The sequence below is a fragment of the Monodon monoceros genome, unplaced genomic scaffold, assembly GCF_005190385.1.
Source record: "Monodon monoceros isolate NGI ecotype Baffin Bay Population unplaced genomic scaffold, NGI_Narwhal_1 Super_Scaffold_6, whole genome shotgun sequence".
Lineage (NCBI taxonomy): Eukaryota > Metazoa > Chordata > Mammalia > Artiodactyla > Monodontidae > Monodon > Monodon monoceros.
Window position 1 is genome coordinate 83,007,696 of NW_021703783.1, and position 23,731 is coordinate 83,031,426.

Sequence of the window (23,731 nt, forward strand, 5' to 3'; positions counted from 1 at the left end):
GTCTTGGCGTGTTTCTCCTTGGATTTATCCTGTATGGGACACTCTGCACTTCTTGGACTTGATTGACTATTTCCTTTCCCATATTAGGGGAGTTTTCAACTATAATCTCTTCAAATATTTTCTCAGTCCCTTTCTTTTTCTCTTCTTCTTCTGGGATCCCTATAAATCGAATGTTGGTGCGTTTAATGTTTTCCCAGAGGTCTGTGAGACTGTCCTGAATTCTTTTCATTCTTTTTTCTTTATTCTGCTCTGCAGTAGTTATTTCCACTGTTTTATCTTCCAGGTCACTTATCTGTTCTTCTGCCTCAGTTATTCTGCTATTGGTTCCTTCTAAGGAATTTTTAATTTCATTTATTTTGTTGTTCATCATTGTTTGTTTACTCTTCAGTTCTTCTAGGTCCTTGTTAAACGTTTCTTGTATTTTCTCCATTCTGTTTCCAAGATTTTGGATCATCTTTGCTATCATTACTCTGAATTCTTTTTCAGGTAGACGGCCTATTTCCTTTTCATTTGTTAGGTCCGGTCGGTTTTTATTTTGCTCCTTCATCTGCTGCGTATTTCTCTGTCTTCTCATTTTGCTTAACTTACTGTGTTTGGGGTCTCCTTTTCACAGGCTGCAGGTTCGTAGTTCCCATTGTTTTTGGTGTCTGCCCCCAGTGGGTAAGGTTGGTTCAATGGGTTGTGTAGGCTTCCTGGCAGAGGGGACCTGGTGCCTGTGTTTTGGTGGGTGAGGCTCGATCTTGTCTTTCTGGTGGGCATGACCGCATCCAGTGGTGTGTTTTGGGGTGTCTGTGAACTTAGTATATTAGGCAGCCTCTCTGCTAATGGGTGGGGTTTTGTTCCTGTCTTGCTAGTTGTTTGGCATGGGGTGTCCACCACTGGAGCTTGCTGGTCATTGAGTGGAGCTGGGTCTTAGCGTTGAGACAGAGATCTCTGCGAGATCTCTCGCTGATTGATATTACGTGGGGCCAGGAGGTCTCTGGTGGTCCAGTGTCCTGAACTCGTCTCTCCCACCTCCGAGGCTCAGGCCTGCCACCTAGCTGGAGCACCAAGACCCTGTCAGCCACACAGTGTTGGCGTTCACCATCAGGAAAAGGGGGTGCTCATGCACTGCTGATCCACTTGTGAATTTTTCAAGTTTTTGTGAAAACAATCTTGCACAATCTGTTTTAAAAAAACCCAACAAAACTCTTGGGCCACTTTTATAAGGCACTAATCACAGCCCAAAGCTACTTCCTAATACCATCACCTTGGGGGTTACGTTTCAACATATAAATTTGTGGGGGACACAGACATGTCAGACCATAGCAGCTCTATGCCTATGGGCATGCTTGATTAGTAGAGCTTAATGAGGGTTTTTGAGTGAGGATCTACAAATATCAGTATCTTATCTTGTGGACCAGTGGGTTTCCCCTGAGACTTCTCCAACCTCTTGCTTAAGGGCTCTAAGCCTGGCTATCAACATTCTGGGAGCTTAATGCAGAGAGGGCAGTGTCTTTCTGTTCAGTATGCAGACTTTCACTTAATCCCCATTTTTAGTATCGGTGCCCCTCCTCCATCCTCACCAGAGGGACTCTGTACCACGGTCCAGAGACTCCCATTTTAATCTTTCTACCTATCTCCCTTCTTCAGTTCGAATGGAGGTGAGGAATCTGTCTGCCTTTGTATGCTGGAAGAGCAGAGCTGGGGCTGCAGACACTTTTTATATAGTCTTCTATATGATGGTCCTCTGGTGTTCTGCACTCTGCACTTCAGCCTCCAAAGAACGTGATGCCCCCAATTTCCAAGCCTTTCTGGGCTCTTCAGCAAAAACGGTTCACCTCTCAGTGAATTTCCACCTACAGGCTCTTAGCTTTAGCTTTTTCTGCTTTATAAAGGCATACCTCATTTCTTGCACTTTGCTTTACTGTGCTTCCCAGATAGTATAACATGGAGACTTGGTAGTGAAATAAACTTAGGGTCAAATTCTAGCTCTGCTACTTGCTGGGTGCCTGACCCTGGGTGTGTTATTTAAGATCTCTCTGAGTCTCATTTTTTCCCATCTGTAAGCCAGGGGTGATTTTATCCAATTTATAGAATTCTTATGAAGATTAAATGAGATACAGACTTTATAACTATGTAGCAGAAGGCCTGTCACATAATATAATGCTCCTTAATGGTTGTGGCTGTCATCATCATCATTTATTAACAGTAGCACAATCACTATCAATTAGAAGGGAAGTAGAGGGCATATTATGGACAAGTATCCTTAGAGCTATGAGAAATTATAATTGATAATATAGTTATAATTGACATTAAAGGTGGAGACAGAAAAGTAACAAAAAACATGTAACAAAAAAGAGGCAACGATATTGGGGTATTTAAATGAAGCCAGATCACTTTTATGGTTCAGTAGACCTATAATTATTGCTATATAATAACTGATGTTCACATTGATGATTTGAATTATCAAAAGGTTTAAATATGTTTGTTATAGTGTCTTTAAGAAGACAAACAAATGTAATTAGGAAGATTCCTATCTAGAATGTTTAATGGTGAAGAATATTGATATGTATGTATTAAATCTTGAAGCCTATGTGGGAAACTCAGTCATATAGAATAATTCATATGCTTGAAGGTTTCATATAACTGAGATTTTTCTCTTAGGAGTCGTAAAATCTTTAGTGTACATGTCTGATCTTGTTAAGAAAATTTGAATGTTAAATTCAGTATCTTGGATGTTGTCACCTATGTATTTACTTGAATACTAACTACCACTTGTAAAAATGTAGATTTTTTTTTTTCCCCTGAAAATGTATTGTTCCTTTTCCCTTCAGAACTGGTCTTTTGAGAATGAATATTAAATGGAAAGAAATTGTTTCCTTAAACTATAATAAAATTTAAAGTATAATCCTGTACAAATTAAGACTATTATTTAAACTGTTTTATATTTTGGAAAATTTATTTTCAAAACATTTAAGTTGTAAATTATTTTGCTTGTTTTTTACATGTATTTCTATTTAATTGAACATTACTTGCTACAATAAATTATTTTACTTCTTGTAGATCAGTGATACAATGAACAGTGCAAAATCTGAACATACAGCTATGAAAGGAACTTCACTGAAAAACAAACCAGAACTCAAAGCATCAACTGATTCTAATGCCACTTTACATTCATCTTTGGCAACTAACACTTCTAATCATAACAGTTGTGTGGTGGATATGCTAAGGAAAAATGAAGGTATAAAGATGGCATTCTAAATAAAGCTTAAGCTTTTTATAATAATGGTAGAAAATTTTAGAGTCTTTGAAAAAGTAAATGTTATATGGTTTGGATCCATTTTCAAAATATAATATATACCTTCCATATTAGCCCTAATTAGAATGATGTCAAGATACCAAGCAAGAACTTACCTGAATAGTAAAGATTAGTTATTAACTATAGAATTTAAATGAGCCGAGCTCTTGTGTACCATTTGAGATTGGCCAGTGTGTTGAGTATCACTGTTCCATTACCCTGTTGTCCTAGCACTTACAACTATCTGCAGTAATTTATTGTGGGCCAGGATTTTGTCCATCTTGTTCACATAAGGTTCTCCAGCACCCAGATTCATGCCGGGTAAATAGTAATCACTTAATAAATAAATAAATATTTGTTTACCAAGTAACTGGATTATCCCCAGAATGATAGTTCATTTATGAAACTGTTGATTAGCCTGTTGAATTCATGGTACAGCTTGTAATTTGATGATCCTTATATTTTAAAGTATTTAATTTGAATATTCTGATACCATTCGAGATATATTAAGTGTTGCCTATGATTTCATTGTCTAAAATTACTTTATAAATCTCATTCTGATATATCCCTGACATAGGAATATGTGGTTTTATTTTTAATTTGAAAAAATTACGACCTTAAAGTATTCAAGGAAAATAATTTCCTATAGTTTTTCTAATTTTATTATTTGTGGAAGAGGAGAGCACTTTTGTTTTGTTGATTTTCTGATATAAGGGAATCATTTGGTCAAAATTATAAAAGCTTGGTCTTGGACGTCAGTTTAAATTTCTTTTTTATAGTGATTTTCTGTGTCTATCATATAAAGAAGTTTATACTCTTGAAAACAAATATGAGATTTGAGAATCTTAATGTACTCTGAATCCTACTTGTAAGGCAGTTTGGATAAAATTAATATTAGTCAAATGGAGAAACAAGAGTGGTTGTACAATGACAGTGTCTGGCACATAGTAGATATTCAAATGTGTGAATGAATGGTTACCCAATTTCAGATTAACAAGAGGAGACTGGGCTTTTTCTCTGTAGGTTGGAGTAGCTGATACGTTTCTTTCTTTTTTCCTTTTTTTGTATGTTTCAAAAGTGAAAGAGTGACATGATTAGTTGTGTTTCTTTTAATTAATTTATTTAATTAATTTATTTTTGGCTGCATTGGGTCTTCGTTGCTGCACGTGGGCATTCTCTAGTTGCGGCGAGCAGGGGCTACTCTTCATTGCAGTGCGCGGGCTTCTCATTGTGGTGGCTTCTCTTGTTGCAGGGCATGGGCTCTAGGTGCGCAGGCTCCAGTAGTTGTGACATGCAGGCTCAGTAATCGTGGCCCGCGGGCTCTAGAGCACAGGCTCAGTAGTTGTGGCGCATGGGCTTAGTTGCTCCACGGCATGTGAAATCTTCCCAGACCAGGGCTCGAACCCGTGTCCCCTGCATTGGCAGGCGGTTTCTAAACCACTACACCACCAGGGAAGCCCCGCAATTAGTTTTTGTTTTTTATTTTGGAAAGTACATTCTAGCCTCACCATCAGGAAGAGTTATAATAGGAAATGGTTGGGAGACTCGTTAGGAGGTTCTTTTAGGACTCCAAGAGGTGCATAGAGACTAAAGCAGTGGGTGGGATGGAGAGGAGAGAATGCATCAGTTCAGAGACCTTTAGAAAGTAGCACCTATTAGATTTGGAAACTGGTTAGATATGAGAAATAAAAATGAGTTGAACATGGCTCCCAGTTTTCTGGGTTGGACATTCAGTTGTTGATGATACTCTTCATCAAGATAGGAAATAGAGGAGCAAGAACAGATTTGGGGATAAGATAGGTTCAACCTTGAACTTACTGTTTTTGAGGCACTTGAGGAACATATTGGTAAAGATTTCTAATAGGCAGTTGGATACTTAGGTCTGGAGTCTACGAGGCAGTTCTTGGCTAGAAGTATAAATTTAGAAATTAAGAGTATCTAACATGTAAGCTCCACAAGAGCAGGGACCTTGTCTGACTTGTTTACTGCTGGATTCTCAGGACCTGGCACTGCACCTGGGACATGTATTTGAGAGATGTATAATTCGTGAATGGTAGCTAAAACAACAGGAAAATATGCAAGGGGAGAAAAGAAAAGGCTTAGAAACACCTGCATTTAAAGAGTCATTTGAAGAAGAGAAGCCAGCTAAAGAGATTGAAAAGGCATTCCAAGAAGGTTAGGAAAAAAGATTGGTATCATATTTTTTACCTGTATAGTGGGCATCACTGTTTATGACTATGCATTTATGATGTATGCATGAGTGAATACAAGTCATAGACAGAAACAGTTTCATAAAAGAGTATGTGGTGAGGATTGTTTACATTGCAGAGAAGTCAAGTAAATGAAAATAGATAACTATCCCTTAGAAATAAGTATCCCTTGACATTTGTCAGAGCCATTTCATTAGAGTTGTGTGCTGGATCAAATTTGGGGAGGTCAAGGAAGTAGAGACTGCTGTAAAGGAAATTAGCGAGGGGAGATGGTAACTGGAGAATACTTGTTTATAATGTTTATAGACTGAGGGCCAAAACTACTGAAGAAGAATTTGAAAACACCAAAAAAGGAATGATTGATAAAAGAGGGTCCCAAAGTATGCAGAAGGAATGGGACCAAGAGCACAAGAGAATAGATTAAACTTCCTTAGGAGAGAAGTCATCATCTGAAATGGAAGAGAGGACAGAGGGGCTGGGCACAATCATAAATACATTTCTAGTTTAGGACAAGAGAAGGCAGAAAATTGGTGGCATTCATGCCTGATCACCTCTTTTTCTTTTCCTAAAATGGGAGGAAAGGCCATTTGATCTATGACTGAGTAGAGTTCAAGAACAGTGATTCAGTGTTTAGAATGGAAGAAGGAGCTGAGAAGTTGGAAATCTGTTATGGATATAATGCACTTTATTTTTCTAGATATTTTATGCCTAATGGTTAAGTCATATGACTGACTTTCGTGGTGCTCACGTTTATGATTTTAAAATTGAAAATGCCAAGAATTGGGTGACAAGAACTACAAGATACAGCAGTTATTTGCAGATGTTATGTTAATAATTAATCCTTTCCCTTTAATTTTAGGTCCTCACACTTCAGTAAATGTAGGTGTTCTAAGTAGTTGCCTGGACTTAAGAACAGTAATCCCTGAAACTTCTGTATCCAGTACTGTTTCCAACGCACAAACTATGGTAACCCAGCAGACCATTAAAACTGAATCATCCAGTACAAATGGGGCAGTTGTTAAAGATGAAACTTCACTAACAACATTCAGTACCAAATCTGAAGGTTTGAAATGTGTTTCACATACTGTATTTTGAACCATTTTTGTATATAAATTCATCAAGCGTATTTGTTTTAGATGGGAATTGCATTTCATCTTGGATTGAATCAAATATAAAAGGATAAGGCATTTCAGTTAAAATCATTATATAATATATTCTCTGCTACCTTACATAAAATAGTTAAATTAGCACACACTGTAATACAATCAGAATGTATCTTTCGTACCATGAACTTATTCTGCAAAATTTTTTTTCCTTAGAAAAGATTAGTTCTAGGCTGTGGAGTAACAATTCTCCCAGCTTGATTGATTTCTGATTTTGTAAATTCTCATTTTATTCTTTTGCAATAGGAATTGTGTTGCATGTTTGGTGAACATTCTCTGAAGTTCCAACTAGTCATCAAATCCTTGAAAAATGAACTTTGTGAATTAGTTCAAGTTAGAGGGTCCATATTTTCAATTATTGTGATTTTTTGTATATTTATAATTATATTTTAATGTATCTGTTTGATAAGTGATTATGTAAGTCTTATCTGATGAATTGTTTAATTTTTAGTTGATGAAACATGTGCATTACCTGCAACTAAGATCAGCCGTGTAGAGGCACATGCTGCAGTGATGCCATTTTCTGTAAGTATATTACCTGGAGATGATATATGTTTACAGACGGTTAAATATGCTTTAAATGCTGAGCACCTTCAACATAAATTCAGGAAAAGACTTGGGTATCCTCTAGTAATTGTTTGGCATAGATTGAAAAATGAAGGGTTAAAGAGAAAACTGTTCACAGTATAATGTTAAGTGGAAAACTGTGGACAAAATATATATACTGCATTCCCAATTTTATTAAAAACACACACAGTGTGTACATTCACACTCTCACGTGAGTCCTCACACGTCTGCACTACGATGTTAGATGACTTTCTTCAGGTTGTGGGGCCAGAGATAATTTTCACTTTCTTCTTTATGCTTTCAGGATTTTTCTGTAATAAAATGTTACTTTAATAATCAGAAATGTGTGTGTATACATACATATGTGTATATATTGAAATTATATTAATGGTTTACAGAGTAAAAGGACATGTCATAAAACATAAAACTTGAATGGCTTTATTGCTAGCTACTTAATAGGAGAACAACAGAATATTGCAATACTGAGTCAGGCATACCTGTAGGGTATCCCAACAATCGCTGACATTGGGTTTTTTGGTGGAAGGCCAGAATTAGTCTGCCTGGTACCAAATTTAAATGCTAGGAATGTGCCTCACAAATAGTATACTAAGATTGTTTCACTTAGATGAATACATGTGTTTGTGTATATCTTTAAATTTATTTTTAAATTCTCAGTCATTTTAACTTTATTGCTATGAGCAAGAGTTTTTATTTGACCTAAAATTTACCTTTTAGAATCTTCAAGATTAGTCTATAGTTGTAGTTTTCTTTCAGTCATGATCTTATGGCTTTTGATTCTGTATTTACCTTCATCAGCTTTCACCTTTCCAGAATGTTAAGTCCCAGTGTTCTTAGACTCTTCTCAGAGAAGAATTATTAAAATGAATTTTTATCTCTTAAATCTGTTTTACAATGCATCAGCCAGAGTGGTATCTGTTATTTCAGTTGGAGCCAGTTGTTTTATAAAAGTTGTTGAAGAGAGTTTTTACAACTTTAAAATGAAAATAGTTTAAAGCTATTCCTTTTCTAAAAACCTTAAAGACTCTTCTAGTTAGCTCGCTTTGTCATGTGTGATAGCCTAAGTAACAAGTAATGTGAATTATAAGCATGTACCTCTGCTGTTATATATTCAAGACAGAAATAAATAACTGAAGTGCACATTTGTTTTGAGCTTCTGGAAACAGTGTCTCATTTATAAAGAAGATGGCTTAAAAAGGTTAGTTCCAGGGTTAAGTATAATTCACTTATCACTAAAAGTAGCTTAAGGTAGAGGAAGTTTATTAGTCTTAAAGCAAGGTAAAAATGTAAAACTGTTTAATCTGTTCCTCTTTAGTATATAATAAATTATATTCAAATCGCATTTTAGTTTTGAACATTTTTTCTCCTTTTAGGTTTGGAGAATCACAGGTATTTCAAGTGCAAAGATCACTGAATTTCTGCTAGTTGTTTTTGAATCTAGAAATAAGCCAGCTTGGAATGAATTTTTCTTATTTGCTCCTTTTGGAGCAAGTTGTAGTGTCACATTAAAGGGATTGTTACATTTTCTGAGAGAGTCTCTGAAATGACAATGTTCTATAAAACAGCTGGCATTTTAACGTATCACTGATTGGAAAGCATGCTAACTCCAGCTAGGTTGATAGCACAGAGCTACTGACTTGGAGAATGCCTGTCACTCCCTATGTTTGAATTGGCAACCCTGTTTCACTGTCAGTTGACCTAATCTGTTAAGAGTTTATTTACTTATGAGCTATTAATTGTGGTGTTTACCCATATACCTACTTGTAGATCACTGCATGGATTATTAAATCTTGAAATTTCTTGTATGTTCAGTAAGAGTCTTCATAAATGTTTCTTTCTCTGAAATTAGAAAGAGACTCCTTCAAATCCAGTGGCCACAATGAAAGCAGGAGAACGACAGTGGTGTGATGTAGGAATTTTTAAAAATAATACAGCTTTGGTGAGCCAGTTTTATTTGCTGCCAAAAGGGAAGCAAAGCATCTCAAAGGTAGCTACTGACATACTTTCTACACTGTTAGTTATAAGCCTCAAGAATGAGATTTTAAAAAGTAATCCTGTTTCAGGACATTCGAATGAGTGAAATTGGGATCTGTTTACAATCTATAATTGCGAGTTCTATATATAGTTATCTTGTATTCTTTTTTAAGACTCTTTTTATAGAATATATCACAAGCAGGTTATTTAAAAAAATCTCATACAATCACTGGGCTGAATTTTGAGTCATAAATGATATGGTCTGGCCAGTACAGATAAAGATTTTTTGAAATATCTCTAATTTTGTTACCTGGTGTGTTTAAAGAATGTTTAAAGAACATTTTTTTACTTAGAACTTTTGTTATTCCTAATTTCACAGTTTAAAAAGTTTAAAAACCCCTACACTATTGAATACAATCTAATTTTCCCTTAATTCTAAAGTCCCTTAAAGAGGACCTCATATATATAGATGAGACATTAACCCTCTAAGAATTATGAAATAGATAACAGCTCCAAAGCATATTGAACTAATTTTTTTCTGGAATGGGGAATTTCAGAGAGGGAATTGCCAAAGAAATACATATTCAGTTTGAATCTCCCAAAGATCTTACTAATCGGGAATATATTATTTATCATTATATTTTAGTTTCTCTAATATTACTTCTGGTGTCTCACTTTTACATATTGAATTCTTCCAATTCTTGACAAAAATAGATATCCTGGTTAATAATTTGTTGGTATTATGCCTAACAGAATTTCTGGCTGTAGTTTGATTTCATATACATGGAAATATCCTTATCTAAGGGCCTAGTAGCTATCTGTTTTTCCCAAAAGAAAGAAAAGAACATAAAATTTAGAGCCAGTAAACTTGAATTTGAATCATTTGTTCCAGTACTTGACAGTGTGATGTTGGACAAGTCACTTGTTTAACCTTGCTGAGACTCAGTTTCCTCATCTGTGAAATGGAGATGACCTAACTTCCTTAAAAAAATGGGATGGTACATTGGCACTACCTGTCTCACAGTGGTGTAGTGAGAGTTAGGGAGAATATGTAAAAATTGTTTGAAAGTTGTAGATGTTATGATCTTCTTATGCAGAGTATGCAGTCCAATTATTTAATTTAACATTTTTTCAGCATCTGCTGAATATTAATTATTAAAATGCTCTGTACTACGTGCTAGTCATTCCTTTTCTATCAAGTTTGCTTGCCTGTGTCCAAAGGGTATTGTTCCTGGCTAGACTGTTTGACAGTAAATTTTCTGAGGTTTCTACTCCACGTTAAGTTTACATGGAGATAGTTGTTACCTTGTTTATAGTGGTCAGTTTTTTTCTATCTCCATACTCTTCATGTGCAGAATACCCTTATATTTCTTTTTATAGCCAGTGATTCTCAACTGGAAAGGCACTTTTCCTCTGGATGAGAATCACCAATTTATGGGCTTAGTTACTTTTGTTTTGGGGGAGGGGGGGTTCATTCCATGTATGAAAGAGGAAAATAAATAATGTGAACTACAACCCTAAAACATAATTCATTCTTTAAAAGTTTTGTTATTTAATGAAAAAATAATTAATTGCATCTTTTCTTTGACTTTTGCATATATTATATTTTAGATAGGAAATGCAGATGTACCTGACTACAGTTTACTTAAGAAACAAGATCTTGTTCCAGGCACAGGATACAGATTCAGGGTTGCTGCCATCAATGGTTGTGGAATAGGCCCTTTCAGCAAAATCAGTGAATTTAAAACTTGTATTCCCGGTTTTCCTGGAGCTCCTTCTGCAGTCAGAATTTCAAAGGTGAGACATCAGGTCAAGACTTAATGATTTAAATTACTGAGATTTTGTACATGAAGTAAAACTATCAGTTTAGAGATTCTTGTTAGTGTCTGATGAAATGAGAGGTATCTAAAAGGGGTAGATTAAAAATTTCTAAAATATTTTTCTCTAATCATTCATGATATTTTTAAGGACCAAAATTTCAAGCAGAATTACAGCATCCAAATTTTAGAAGGTCAGGGAAACGTGTGTATGCTTCTTAATATTAGCTTTGTTCTTGTTATTATGGAACCAAAAAGTTTTGTGCTGGAGAATTTTAATAGAACACATTTAATTGGATTGTATTTTATCCTAAGGTCCTATCCCTATTTAGAGAAGATAAGGTCTGCTTTCAGATAAGAAAAATCCCTTTCTTGGGGTAGTACAGGCAGACTTTTAAGCCTAGCTATGTTTTTTAAAGGGGCATGAATTAAACACTATAGATCCAATTAAGTTTGGTTTTTAAAAATCAACAATAAAAGTTCTAACATCTAATGCAGTTACTTTAGTGAAAAACATCTTGTGTTCTAAAGATAGACTCAACATAATAAGTGATATTAGAGAAAACTTCAGAACTTTTACCTGTTTTTGTTTTTCCCCCACTCTTCAAGAATGTTGAGGGTATCCATCTTTCCTGGGAACCTCCAACTTCACCTTCTGGAAATATTTTGGAATATTCAGCCTACTTGGCTATCCGCACAGCACAAATACAAGATAATCCAAGTCAGCTTGTGTTTATGAGGATTTATTGTGGTCTAAAGACATCATGTATAGTAACTGCTGGGCAACTTGCAAATGCACATATTGATTATACATCCAGGCCTGCCATTGTGTTCAGGATATCGGCAAAGAATGAAAAGGGATATGGACCAGCTACACAAGTTCGATGGCTTCAAGGTAACAATAAAAAAGCACCTTTAAATTGATTTTTTTTAAACTGAAGGTATTGTGATGATTATTTATTAGTAACTGGTTTTGGAGATTTGTCATTTAAGAGTATTCTCTGTATTTCTAGCAGTTATGAATTTGAGTTTGTAAGTTGTTCTTAAAATGTATTTGCTCAATTCTAGATCCAAATAAAAGTAGAAAAGAAGCAAAGCCTCTCTGAAAACTAGTATATGAATTCTTCCTTAAAGTTATAGCTCTTTTATAAAGGAAAATAGTAAAATTAAGATAAAAGCTAGAAGGCTTTATTACTCCAATATCTTTTATAAAGGCCATGTAACTCAGTCATCCTAGAGTTACTGAGATGATTCTAGTAACTGGCTGTTGTACACTGTGCTGTCTTATATAGTAAATGTTCTCTACATTGTAAAGGCCCTGTCTTTGAGTATTCCCTCTAACTTTATTCTATATGAGCAGTGGTCCTCTAACAACTATCTTCTACTGGATAATATTTGTAATACTGATTTTAGTAGCCATTTGATTCATTTCTTTATCTACAGTTAGCACAGAGCTTAAGAAATTAAAAAAAGAAAGGCAAGTTCAGAAATCTGCTTTTGAATTTTCATCATTTTCCAAGAATCATGGCAACATACAAAAAGGATAATGGGTTTTCTTGATTCATACCAGGTTGATATATTGGAATATATTTTTGGCCAAAGCACTTAACTTATCTGGCCCTCAATTTCCTGATTAATAGATGAGGGAGTTAAAAGAGTTTACCTTTAAGGTCCCTTTCAGCAGTAAAATTCTGTATGTTCATCAGAAGTAAAGTATATCCCTAAACATTTTAACATCTGTCTCAATGGATCTAATTTTGCTTTTGCTGAAATTAAAATGTTCATAGTTTAAAATTCAAAGTTAAAGTATGTCCTTCTTATTGAAGAAAGAAAGAAGCACCTTAACTGGACATGAGTTTTGAAATAGTGTTTTAAACATTTGTAAGATTTTTGTAAATGCTCTAAATGTTTTATTTTTGCATTGTTTTTACCTTGAAATTGTATAAACTTTTTTACAACTGAAATATAAGCATTAGACAGCTTACTCAGGTTCCATTACAACCTTAAAGATGCATATAGGCATTATGGATACTCTGCTACAGGTAACTTGTTTTAAACCTTTTAGACGTTTCATGGTTCCACTGCCTATTCGAATCTGGAATGAATATACAGAGCAATAATTGCAGAAAAGATATTTCAGACTAAGAGCTGCAGTAACTGCAGGGGCACAGGTCTGTCATTTTATACCATGTAACCTTATGCCAGTTTAGGTTGACTGAGTAGCTGTGTCCTCAAACTTATGTATAATATACTCCAAGCAAAGATGGATTTAATTGTGCAGAATTGGTATATATGTATGTTCCAGTTACTAATTTAAAAGTGTATAGAATATTTTAATATATAATTTTTGTAAAGAACTGGGATTTTTATACTACAGTATTTGTAATTAATGTGTCTCACTAATTTTCTCTTGAAGAAAATATGCAAACCGTTAGACACGTAATGAGTGATTTCCAAACTCTAAAGGTAAAATAAATGCACTACTGTGGTGTTGTTAGAATACCTTTTTTGTGGCTATATGAATCCTTAATCTTTAAATGTGTACTTTACAAACAGTGTTTACAAGGAGCTTCTCTGGTTTGCTATCCCAGCACCTCCCTTGGTGAGAGCTTCATTCTGCATTTGTTTAACTCATATGCTTTGCTTTTGGCATATGCTTGCTTTTTGCACTAGTAGAATTTTAACTTACCTCATTATTATGTTTGTAATCATTTGTGTAGCTTCCATAATATGTCTGATATAGGCTAAAGAAGTACTTAACCAAAGTTAAAATAAATGGTAAGCAATTTTGCACATATTAAATGCTAGGGTTTGTTGTGTATATGTGTGCGTTTAGTTATAAAAAGAATAACTATGGAAAGTTATAGTAAGTATGTGTTTCAAGCCCAATCATTTTAATGATCTGTTTGCTTTATTAGGAAAAGGTCTGGCTTTTAACCCTTTATTCTCTGCATTAATTAACAATTTGCATCTTGAAGCACTTCTCTTAATGACAAGGAATAAGTTGACTTTAAGCAAAGAATAGAATATTTGTTTGAGTGTGTACATTTATACCTACTTAGTATTTTGTTTAGTTTACTTTGTTTAAATATCTCTTCTTTTCTAGACTAGGAGGTGAATATGAACCTGTGGTTCTAAAATATGTCTTATTTTCTAGAGAGAAAGGCAGTCTTTCTATACCAAGGGATTTGTTAAAATAACATGTTTTTATTTGAGAATCAGCCCAGTTTCTTACCATTTTTTCACATTTGTACATTAAGTAGTAATCACATTTATCTCTGATAAATGGTGACTGAAAGACGCCATTAGGAAATATCTGTGGCTTTCACATTAATAGTTAATAAGAGATCATTGAGCTATGTGTTTATGAATAGAATGGATTGGGATAAATAACAAGAGAAGTGCATTTAGCTTCTTATGATTTGCACATTTTCTAAGTGAAGATCCCTTTGTGTAGCAGTGGGTTATAACATGCAGGTACCTTTCATAAAAGGATTTACCCTGAGTTAAATTACTTTCTTTACTCCTCCCAGCTGGATATCGCAATTCAGATGTACAAGTCTTTGTGCCATAGTCCTCTTCCTGGACTCTGCAGATTTGGTTCACATAGGTAGTAAAAAGATTTTGCTGTTGCATGCTCTTAGAATTATGTTTTCTAAAATATTGTATTGGCTTCATTTTAGTTTAGTAAACTGTTTGGCAACTTAACTAGAAATAGGGTATTATAAACTCACTTTTATCTGCATTAAAAAAAAAAACAGAAATAATCCAATTGCATGTATGAGGGCCCCCTGCCCTATAACCCAACTGCATACATATAATCATCTGTAAGAAGGTGAAACTGTTGATCCGTTATTGCAAAGACTTGTAGACTAGCAAAGATTTGTTCCAGTTAGATATATGGTCTACTATAACTGGAGATATTTTTATTTTTAAAAATTGCAGCACTTGTAGCATAAAAATAACTTGTAACATTGGATATGAAGAGATTATTAGTATTTAAAATTACTGTAGTCATCTGATCATAAATGAAATAGGTTACAAAATAGACTTGGTCCTTGACCATTTAAGGTATAACTGACAGTTATGTTTTCCAAGACTAATTTTAGGCAGTTTTATATATTGTGTACCAATGACATGTAAAATAAAGCACCTTTTCTACTATAAGCAATTACAGGTGTTATTTATTTTGAACTACATGGAAGAAAAATTAGTGGTGGCAGAGTAAATCTGTAGAAATGCTGATGTTGTATCATTCACTTAAAATGATACAGGCAGGCTCATAAAGAATGAACTGTGTCTAAAAACTTGTTTATTTAGTGGATTGTGTTTGGGAGTCATTTTCTGATAGAAATGTAAAGCCTATCTAACCTTCATTGTAACTAAACTAGTATGCTTGAAAGTAAAAAGGCAGATGGCTCCAAGAAACAGACTAAAGTTGTTGTCACCTCTTTTTGGTCTTCTTTACTCTTAATTTTTTTTTTCTTTATGCTTTTCATTTTAATTCATAGCAGCCGGTCTTCTGTCCTGCTACTCCATCAAAATGGCTCTAGCAGAGGTCAGGGATAACGTCTCATTTCCCAAATCCATTGAATTCTTTCATTGTACTTAATCTTGTCATTTGAAACTTTAACCACTCCCTTGACACTTTCACGTTTTTTTAGTTTCTGTGAGACTGTGCTGTCTTTTTATGCACCTCCTTCCGTCTGCAGTCCCCTTTTCCACTCCCACCTGTCTCCATTCATATTTTCAAGATTTAGGTAAAGGTCTCCAACCTGCTGAAGCCTTTCCTGACATACTTCATTTCTAGGTAGATTTGACCCCTTTTTCTTATGCCCCTACTGTCCTTTGTTCAATCTTCTGTCATAGCAGCCTAAAAGCTCTTGCGCCCTTACTCGTTAGCGTTGTTATTCCTCTCCCTCTGCCAGATGGTCAGAGACTGGGTCTTTATCTCTCTTCCATATCAGCCATTTAGCTGCTACTTAAATATTTTAACAAATGACTAAAGAAAATTGCACCTTTACATCTCTCTCCATACTCTCACTCCCCTTCTCAAATTGGGTCAAAGTGAGAGGGAGGCTTTGAAAGGGAGAGATTTTAGCAGATTTAATAAGCCTCTGGAGGAAATACAAGTTCCACCTTTGTCTTACCCTACCCTGCTGTCACTTAGGTTCCTAAGAGAAGTTCTGGGATAAGTAAGAGATATGTCACATATTTATTAGGCTAAAAGGGATTTAATATGGGTGTGTATAGATCTCAAGAGGAATTCTTTGATCTAAAAAGATCTGAGAATTTAGTGAGACTGGTGGGCATTGCTGGATAATGATTTTTAACATTGGATGATCAGGAAAATGAGCTAAAAATATTTCCAGAGTCAGTCTCTCTGATTTCCATACAGGAAAGCCATGGACAATTGTCTAACTTTAGAAGAAGCTACCTACATATTTAATATGTAAGCACAGGGAGCTGCTGGAGAACACAGAGCACCAGCATTAGAACCTCACTGGAGTCTGTCAGGTCACTGTTGTCACCTCTAAGCTTACAGGACAAAGGATTCTTACACTACTGGAAAACAAGATGACATTGGCACACCTTCTTTCCAACTTTCCCAGTTATAGTTGGGAGTCCTTATACTTATATATTTCTGTAACTCAGAAAACGACTTTTTAAAAATCATGCCTGGAAAAACATGAACTACAACATTCTGGGGAGAAACAATTCTATAAACCGAATGATGAAGGAAAAAGCTATACCAGCCTCCTTATTCAAAATAGATCTCTATATCTTCTATTTCTATAACTATATAAGGTAGCATCTAGTGTTTGTTTTTGAGCATAGAGTAACTTTGTCCGCTAGTAAGTCATGGTCCAAGAAATGTCCACCTCTGACCAAGAGGATTATCCATTCCTCCTCTGAAAAGATAGACTGGAAGTTCCCTACGAGCTTGAGAAAAGCTCCCTCCCTATTTCTCTGTTTCTTATTGGAGAAGGAGGACAAAGCTACAGGTATAATAATTACATCCGATTTAACAAAGTTGTGGGTGTGCCACTTAAGGCAGCGTAGCATGTAAGAGAGGGGGCAGGGCTCTGGAGGTCCAGCCAACTGCTTGATCCGAAATCATCCTGCTGCCAGTTGCAGTTTAGCACCTCCTGGTGGCATTGTCCATTCCAGCTTACATATGGGTAAGATTTTGGGTCTTTTGTAACAAGCAGCCTAGGATTTTTAAAATAGCACAACGATGTCTGGAATTTTCTGAATGTTTGGAACCTAGTTGAAGAGATTGGACCTGAAGGATACACTGTGTGCTCTCCATTTCCTGAGAATGTATTGCCAGCCATTTGCTGCCGGGCCTAGTCTGCCTCTTGCACCACCTCCCTAACCCAAGATAATAACTTTAGCCTGCCTTGTTGGGTACGAGGGATGGATCCAATGTTTCAAGATCTTTTTTTTCAAATTTCTAAATTGTATACCAAAATGTATAGCTAATCCCCTGAATCAGGTGAAAATGTACCTTAACTGTGCCTTGTTTAATTTGCAAAATGGCACTGCTGGTGAAGACCCTGGCAAAGATATGATTGCAAAATTGTTATGACACTTGTGACCAACCTGGGCACATGTTATTGACCAATGTGGAGAAACAATCAGTAGCCACCATGCACTTTCTGTATTTTTGGATTGCTTAACACGTAAATGCACTATTAGGAGAATGTGCCAAAGGGAATTTGTACTTTTGAAAGTCAACAGAATTCAGTAAAGAGGCAGTGTCTCAGTTTATTTTGTGATTTGTATCACCTATCATTTCATTCTCCGCTTTATACAAATAATTATATACCCAATGAACAACATAACCAACTAACCAGAATCATGCCAGTGGCTGAACCAACTTGGCAGAGCAGTGCTATAATACTGCCATCTCGTTAGATCCTAACTCTGGGAACCTAGTTAACTTCTGTGAAGAATAGTCTGTATTCATTCCTTTTTTCATATTACTATGTACTTCTTCCCCACCAGTTACAATAATTGCCTGATATGCAATGCAGAACAGTGGCTGAAATAATTGGATGTTCCCTCTCTTTGTTGATGAAGTTATATCCCGTAACCTTATATCCTTTTTCTTTTACGATGTTTGTTGAGAATAAATAAAATGATCCCACATGTGCTCAATCTTCAGCTTAAGAACTAGAATACCCTCAGATGTGTAGAATTACCCCACTCTGTCTTCCCTCCCACACACCACATGAGGTAAACATTCTGGATTCTTGGGTAAAATCCCCATGTTTTTATTTATGGCCCTGCCATCTATATTATGTATCCCTAATAATATATTATTTAGATTTACCTGTTTTTGAACTTTTATGTAAATGGTATCATGCTGTATGTATTCTTCTGTGACTTTTTTCTGACACTGTTTTTGAGACTCTTATCCATGTTTATGCATGTAAGTGTATTTCATCTGTTTTTCACTACTGTATAGTATTCCATTATATGACTATACCACAATTTATCTATTCCTCTGTTCATGGAGATGTGGATTGTTTTCAGTTTTTGGCTATTCTGAATGATGCTGCTAGTGAGCATTCTGCCAGTTACAATGTAAGCTCCGTGTGGGCAGGGATTTTGTCTTTTTTGTGTGATTTTGTCTGTTTAACACATTCACAATGTCTAGAACAATGCTGGTACATGGTAGATGCTTAATAAATATTTGAGGAATGAGTGAATTCTTGTACATGTCTCCTGGTGCACACGTGCAAGAGTTCTCTAGGGCAGTTGTTTTCAAAGTATGGTCGAGGGACTCTTGAGGTCCCTGAGACCCCTTCAGGGGAGTCCGTGAGGGCAAAAGCATTTTCATAAGAATACTAAGACATTATTTGTCCTCTTCACTCTCATTTTTCACTTTTAAATGTTTTCCAGATATATGATGACATCATCACTCTGACAGCTTATCAAGTGTGTACCTATATATTTTTGTTTTGAAAATGCCTGTTTTAATTTCTAATATGGTAAATTTTGATAACTATAACCCACATGAACAACAGCTCTTTGAGGTCCTCAGTAATTTTTAAGGATGTAAAGAGGTTCTGGACCAAAAATTTGAGAACTGATGCTTTAAGAAGCAGGTTTTACTTAGTCATACTGAACTGTTTTCTACAGCATTTGTACCAGTTAAGCTCCCACTGGCAGTGGTTGAGTGTCATTGCAAACACTTTTATTTTAGCAAACTCTTAATCTTGACTATCTTTTATATTTGCCAATTGGATGGCAATTGTATAGTATCTTACTGTGGGTTTAATTTGCTTTTCCCTGATTACTAATGAAACTGAGTGTTTTTTCGTACATGAATGTGTTTCCTCTTCTGTGAAATACCTATTCGTGTCTTTTTTGCCCATTTTTCTATTGGGTGTGTGTCTTTTTTTTCATTGATTCATATGATTTCTTTATATATTCTGGATGCCAGTCCTTTGTCAGTTAAACATGTTGTATGTATTTTCTCCCAGTTTGTGTATTATCTTTTGTGATTGTATTGAATTTATTGATTAGCTTGGAGAAGATTGATATCTTTTCAATAATGAGTCTTCCCATCCAAAAACATTGTGTATTTATCCATTTGGTTTTCTTTTAATATCTGTCAATAAACTTTAACAATTTTTCTCCATAAAGGCCTTCATGTCTTATATTAGTTTTCTTTCTGGGAGTTTTATATATTTTTTAATGCTGTGGTAAATTTCTTAAAATTACACTTTCTATTCTAAGTGGATGTTGCTGATTATAGATATATTGTTGCTATGTGTTGATTTTGGATCCAGCAACCATGCTAAATTTTTATTAGTTCTAATAATGTATCTAGATGTCTTTCTGAGTTTTTTATATAATCGCATCATCTGAAATGGTGGCAGTTTTCTTCCTTTCTGGTCCTTCTACCTTTTAAAAAATTTCTTCTTACATTTCTGTACTTGCTAGGACCTGTAGTACAACGTTGAAAAGAACTGATAGTGAACATCCTTGTCTCAGCCCCAATTTAAAGGGAGTGCTTTCGACATTTCAGTTGAGTATTTTTTTTCCCACAAATGGCCTTCATCACATTGAGATTCTCTTCTATTTCTAGTTTGCTAATAGTTTTATATGAATGAATGTTGAATTTTACTGAATGCTTTTTCTCATCTATTTAAATGGTTAAATTTTTTTTCTTTTAATGTTAATGTATTAAATTATGATAGTTGATGTTTTAATATTGAACCAATCTTTAATTCCTAGGATAAACCCAGTTTGATCATGGTGTGTGTGTTTTAATACATTGCTGGACTCAATTTGCGAATATTTTCTTTAGGATTTTTGCCTCTACGTTCGTGAGTGAAATCAGCTTATAGTTCTCCTGTTGTGTCCTGTCATTGTCTGGTTTTGGTATCAAGGTTATACTAGTCTTATTAAATGAGGTTTTCAACTGTCTGTAGAGTTTAAGATTGGAACTAGTCTTTAAAGCCATGTGGTCATTAAGAGGAGATTTTAAACTATTGATTCATTTCTTTGAAGGTTTTAGCATCATTAGGATTTATTATTCTCAAGTCAGTTTAGTTAAATTTAATAAATTCTTCTAGGGATTTCTCCATTTCATCTTAGTTTAACTTTTTGATATTGTTATCCTTATTAGCTTTATATCATTTTAGTTTCCACAGCATATGTAGTTATGACTCTTTTTCATTCCTGTTAGTTCATTTGTGCCTTCTCATTTTTTTTCATCATTAATCCTTCCAGAGGTTTGACTTTTTAACCCATTAGTCATTTTCAAAGTGTATTTCCAAATGCTAGGGGTGGGTTATAGTTGTCTTAATCTTTATTTCTTATGTCATTTTTCCAGAGAATATGAGCTATAAGATTTTCTGAAATTTGAGACTAGCTTTATGATTTATCTTGTGATCAGTTTTTATACATGCCCCACGTTTACTTGATAAGAGTGTATATTCCTCGGTTTTTGAGTGTAGTGTCCATTAGATCAAACTTGTTAGTTGTGCTGTACAGATCTTCTCCTTACTGATTTACCTTATACTTAATTTCTTATTTACTGAAGAGTCTCAAGATCTCATTATGATAAGTAGATTTCTCAATTTCTCTTTAAGTTGTGTTTGCTATCTTTTTCTTTGGGCTTTATTATTAGATACATACCAATTTAGAATTTATCTCCCTGGTGAAAATTGAATTTTTTATAATTATGCAGTGACTCTCTGTGAATGCTGTTGCTTTCATCTTTTTGTTGTCCTTACTTACTATAGCAATGTTTTGGTTAGTGTTTATCTGAATATCTTAGATCTTTTTTTGGCCTCACATTTTGATACACACTTAAAAGATATGGCCACAGAAAACATACGGATGGTTTGGTACCTCTATTATGATTACAAGTATAATTTGGATTTATTTCTATGATTTCTGTTTTTATGATTTCTCATCATATCATCTTTTTAAATTTTTGTCCACTCCTCCCTTATCTTTCATTTTTCATTTTCTTATTCTTTTTTCCCTTCCTCTATTTGTTGGGGGTTTTTTCAATTATTATATTTTTTTCTTATGAGTTCTATTTGGTTTATAAATGTACTTCTTTTCCTGTGTAATCTTTTGCTCCTTATTCATATTTTCCATGCTTCTATTCCTTTGTACATCAGTAATTTTTCTTGTGTTGATACCAGTATTCTTTGTGGGTGAGTCTGCTGTTGTATAAATTGTGTTGTTTTTCATTTACGGTGCCATTTCCCCTTGTTTTGTGATACCTGAAACTTATTTTCCTTGGGAAAAAAGGAATTACTTGAAGTAGGGACTGAAATTGAGATCCTTAAGATAATTTGTTTGTTCTGCCAAACACCCAGGGGCCAGTAACCTGAGACCACTTTAAATTATGAGCTTGAAGTTTCTCTGATTTCAGATCACAAACCTTCAGGGCTCACCAGTGATTATGAATTCAAGGGTGGTGGTGATTTATCCCCTTCCACCCAGAACCAAAATTGAACCAGGCAGGGTTCCTTGCTGCCCACTTCTCAGTGGTGGCCCAGCTAGACTCCAGCCTAAGTGAGCCTCAGGCTTTATGTCCAGTTCCCCCGCTGCTGGTAGCTTCTGGTCTCCAGAGTTTAACAGAACTCTCATGGCAAAAGCAGGCTTTGGTGCTGGCTCACCTCACAGGTGTCCTGTTTCCATTTCATTTTTGGCGTTTTGCAGATGCCTTATACTTTCCTGTCAACTCAGTGACACATTTAAAAAGATATTTATTTAATACAACTTTACATTGTTTCTTACATTTTGTTCAGCATTTGGTTTTTTAAAACAGGAGTTACTGAAGGTATCTAGACTGCCTGCCTTACTCTCAGAAATGAAGTCTAAATTAAAATTCGTTTTACTTTGTCCTGATGTGAGTAGGAAACATAATAGTTTGTAGTCTGTACAGAATTGTAGGATGCCTCGTTATTTCCTTTGTACTGTCCTGCAAGACAGCACTTTTATGGTATGGGGACTGCTACTTGAAAGGTTGGAAATGTATAGAATACCATTTTTTTAAAGTTACACTCTTCCTCCACAGTAAGGAATGGCTCTGCCATTTCCTTAAATGGCTATTAGCCCAGATATTACTTGTGTTCTTTGACTAGTGATTGCTTTGGTCTGAAAAAAAGGATTTGAATTTAGTTTCTTGTAAACCTAATGTTGGGCATTATATATGCGTGAATGGGCCTTCTTGGCATACCTGTCCTAGCTGAAAGGCACTGTCTGTTATGACTTGTCTTTGCCTAGCAACTTGTTTTCAACCTATTACCCAGTGTTTAAGGTTCAGAACTATCTTTCATTCAGATGTACTCTGAAACTGAGCCCTGGAAAAGAGGTGCAAAAGTAAGACACAAAACCGTTACTGTTTGTACTTAGAGGACAATCAAGGAAGACCCAAATTATGCCTTTTTAAAAGAGGCAGAAATTTATGCTGTTGTGTCAGAAGTTTTTAATCTTATGTATTTTTGTGGAAGATGGAGGAATTACCTATCAACTTGTAACTTCCACCCCTAAAAGGCATACATGGCTATTAGGCCTCTACAGACAGAGCCAGCACATATTTTACTGACTTTATTTGGCACGCTCGGTGGCACTAAACTTGGCAAAGGAGTTCTTACAATACATTGCCTTGCACAGGTATCTATTTAATATGCAGTGCAAAAGGAAATTCTCTGGAGTAAGGTCAGGGAAAGCTGTAACTGTATTTCTAGGCAAGCTTGTATCTCAAAATGTGATGCCCAGAAGCCAGAGATATGAATCCATCCCAATGCCATCTGTGGCCCATGGTTTGAAAGGATTCTGCCTTATGGTTTTAAAATCCTTAAAATCAGGTATGAAAAGCAGCATGGTCTTGAAGGAGATATCCATGGAGCAGTAGCAGCCAGCATGTCGGCTAATTACAAACCGATTTTGGGTGGTGCTGTTTTCTGTGTTTGATGATTAGTACAAAGTTTTTACAAAAGTTTTAAAGGCTTTCCTGATGAAGTTTAAGCTGAGACCTGAAGGATGAGTTGGCCTTATCCAGGCGGAAGTAAGTAAGTATATGTGTTTAAAGCCATGGCAGGGGGCTGGGAAGAAACAAAGAACACGGCACAAGGAGCCAAGGGACCCGGATGGCTGGAGCAGAACGAGAAAGAGGAAGCTAAACTTGGTGAAATTAAGCAAAGTAACATTTCCAGCTCT

At 35.3% G+C, this 23,731-nt stretch overlaps 1 protein-coding gene across 4 annotated transcripts in view; it reads left to right on the top strand.

Annotated features, from left to right (window-relative positions):
- Positions 1 to 19,674, top strand: part of HCFC2 (host cell factor C2) — a 46,763-nt gene extending 27,089 nt beyond the window's left edge. Inside the window, exons 10-15 of one of the 4 annotated variants that reach the window (XR_003791194.1) lie at positions 3,046 to 3,223; positions 6,350 to 6,553; positions 7,105 to 7,178; positions 8,355 to 8,436; positions 9,088 to 9,225; positions 10,824 to 10,852. Coding sequence is in view for 3 of the 4 variants with exons in the window: in XM_029206190.1 (XP_029062023.1) it covers positions 3,046 to 3,223; positions 6,350 to 6,553; positions 7,105 to 7,178; positions 9,088 to 9,225; positions 10,824 to 11,009; positions 11,639 to 11,953 (1,095 nt within the window). In the remaining variant the exon portion in view is untranslated. Of the gene's footprint in view, positions 1 to 3,045; positions 3,224 to 6,349; positions 6,554 to 7,104; positions 7,179 to 8,354; positions 8,437 to 9,087; positions 9,226 to 10,823; positions 11,010 to 11,638 lie in introns of those variants that run through there. The other 3 variants (XM_029206190.1, XM_029206191.1, XM_029206192.1) reach the window with 3 other exon arrangements.
- Positions 19,675 to 23,731: the final 4,057 nt, after the last annotated feature.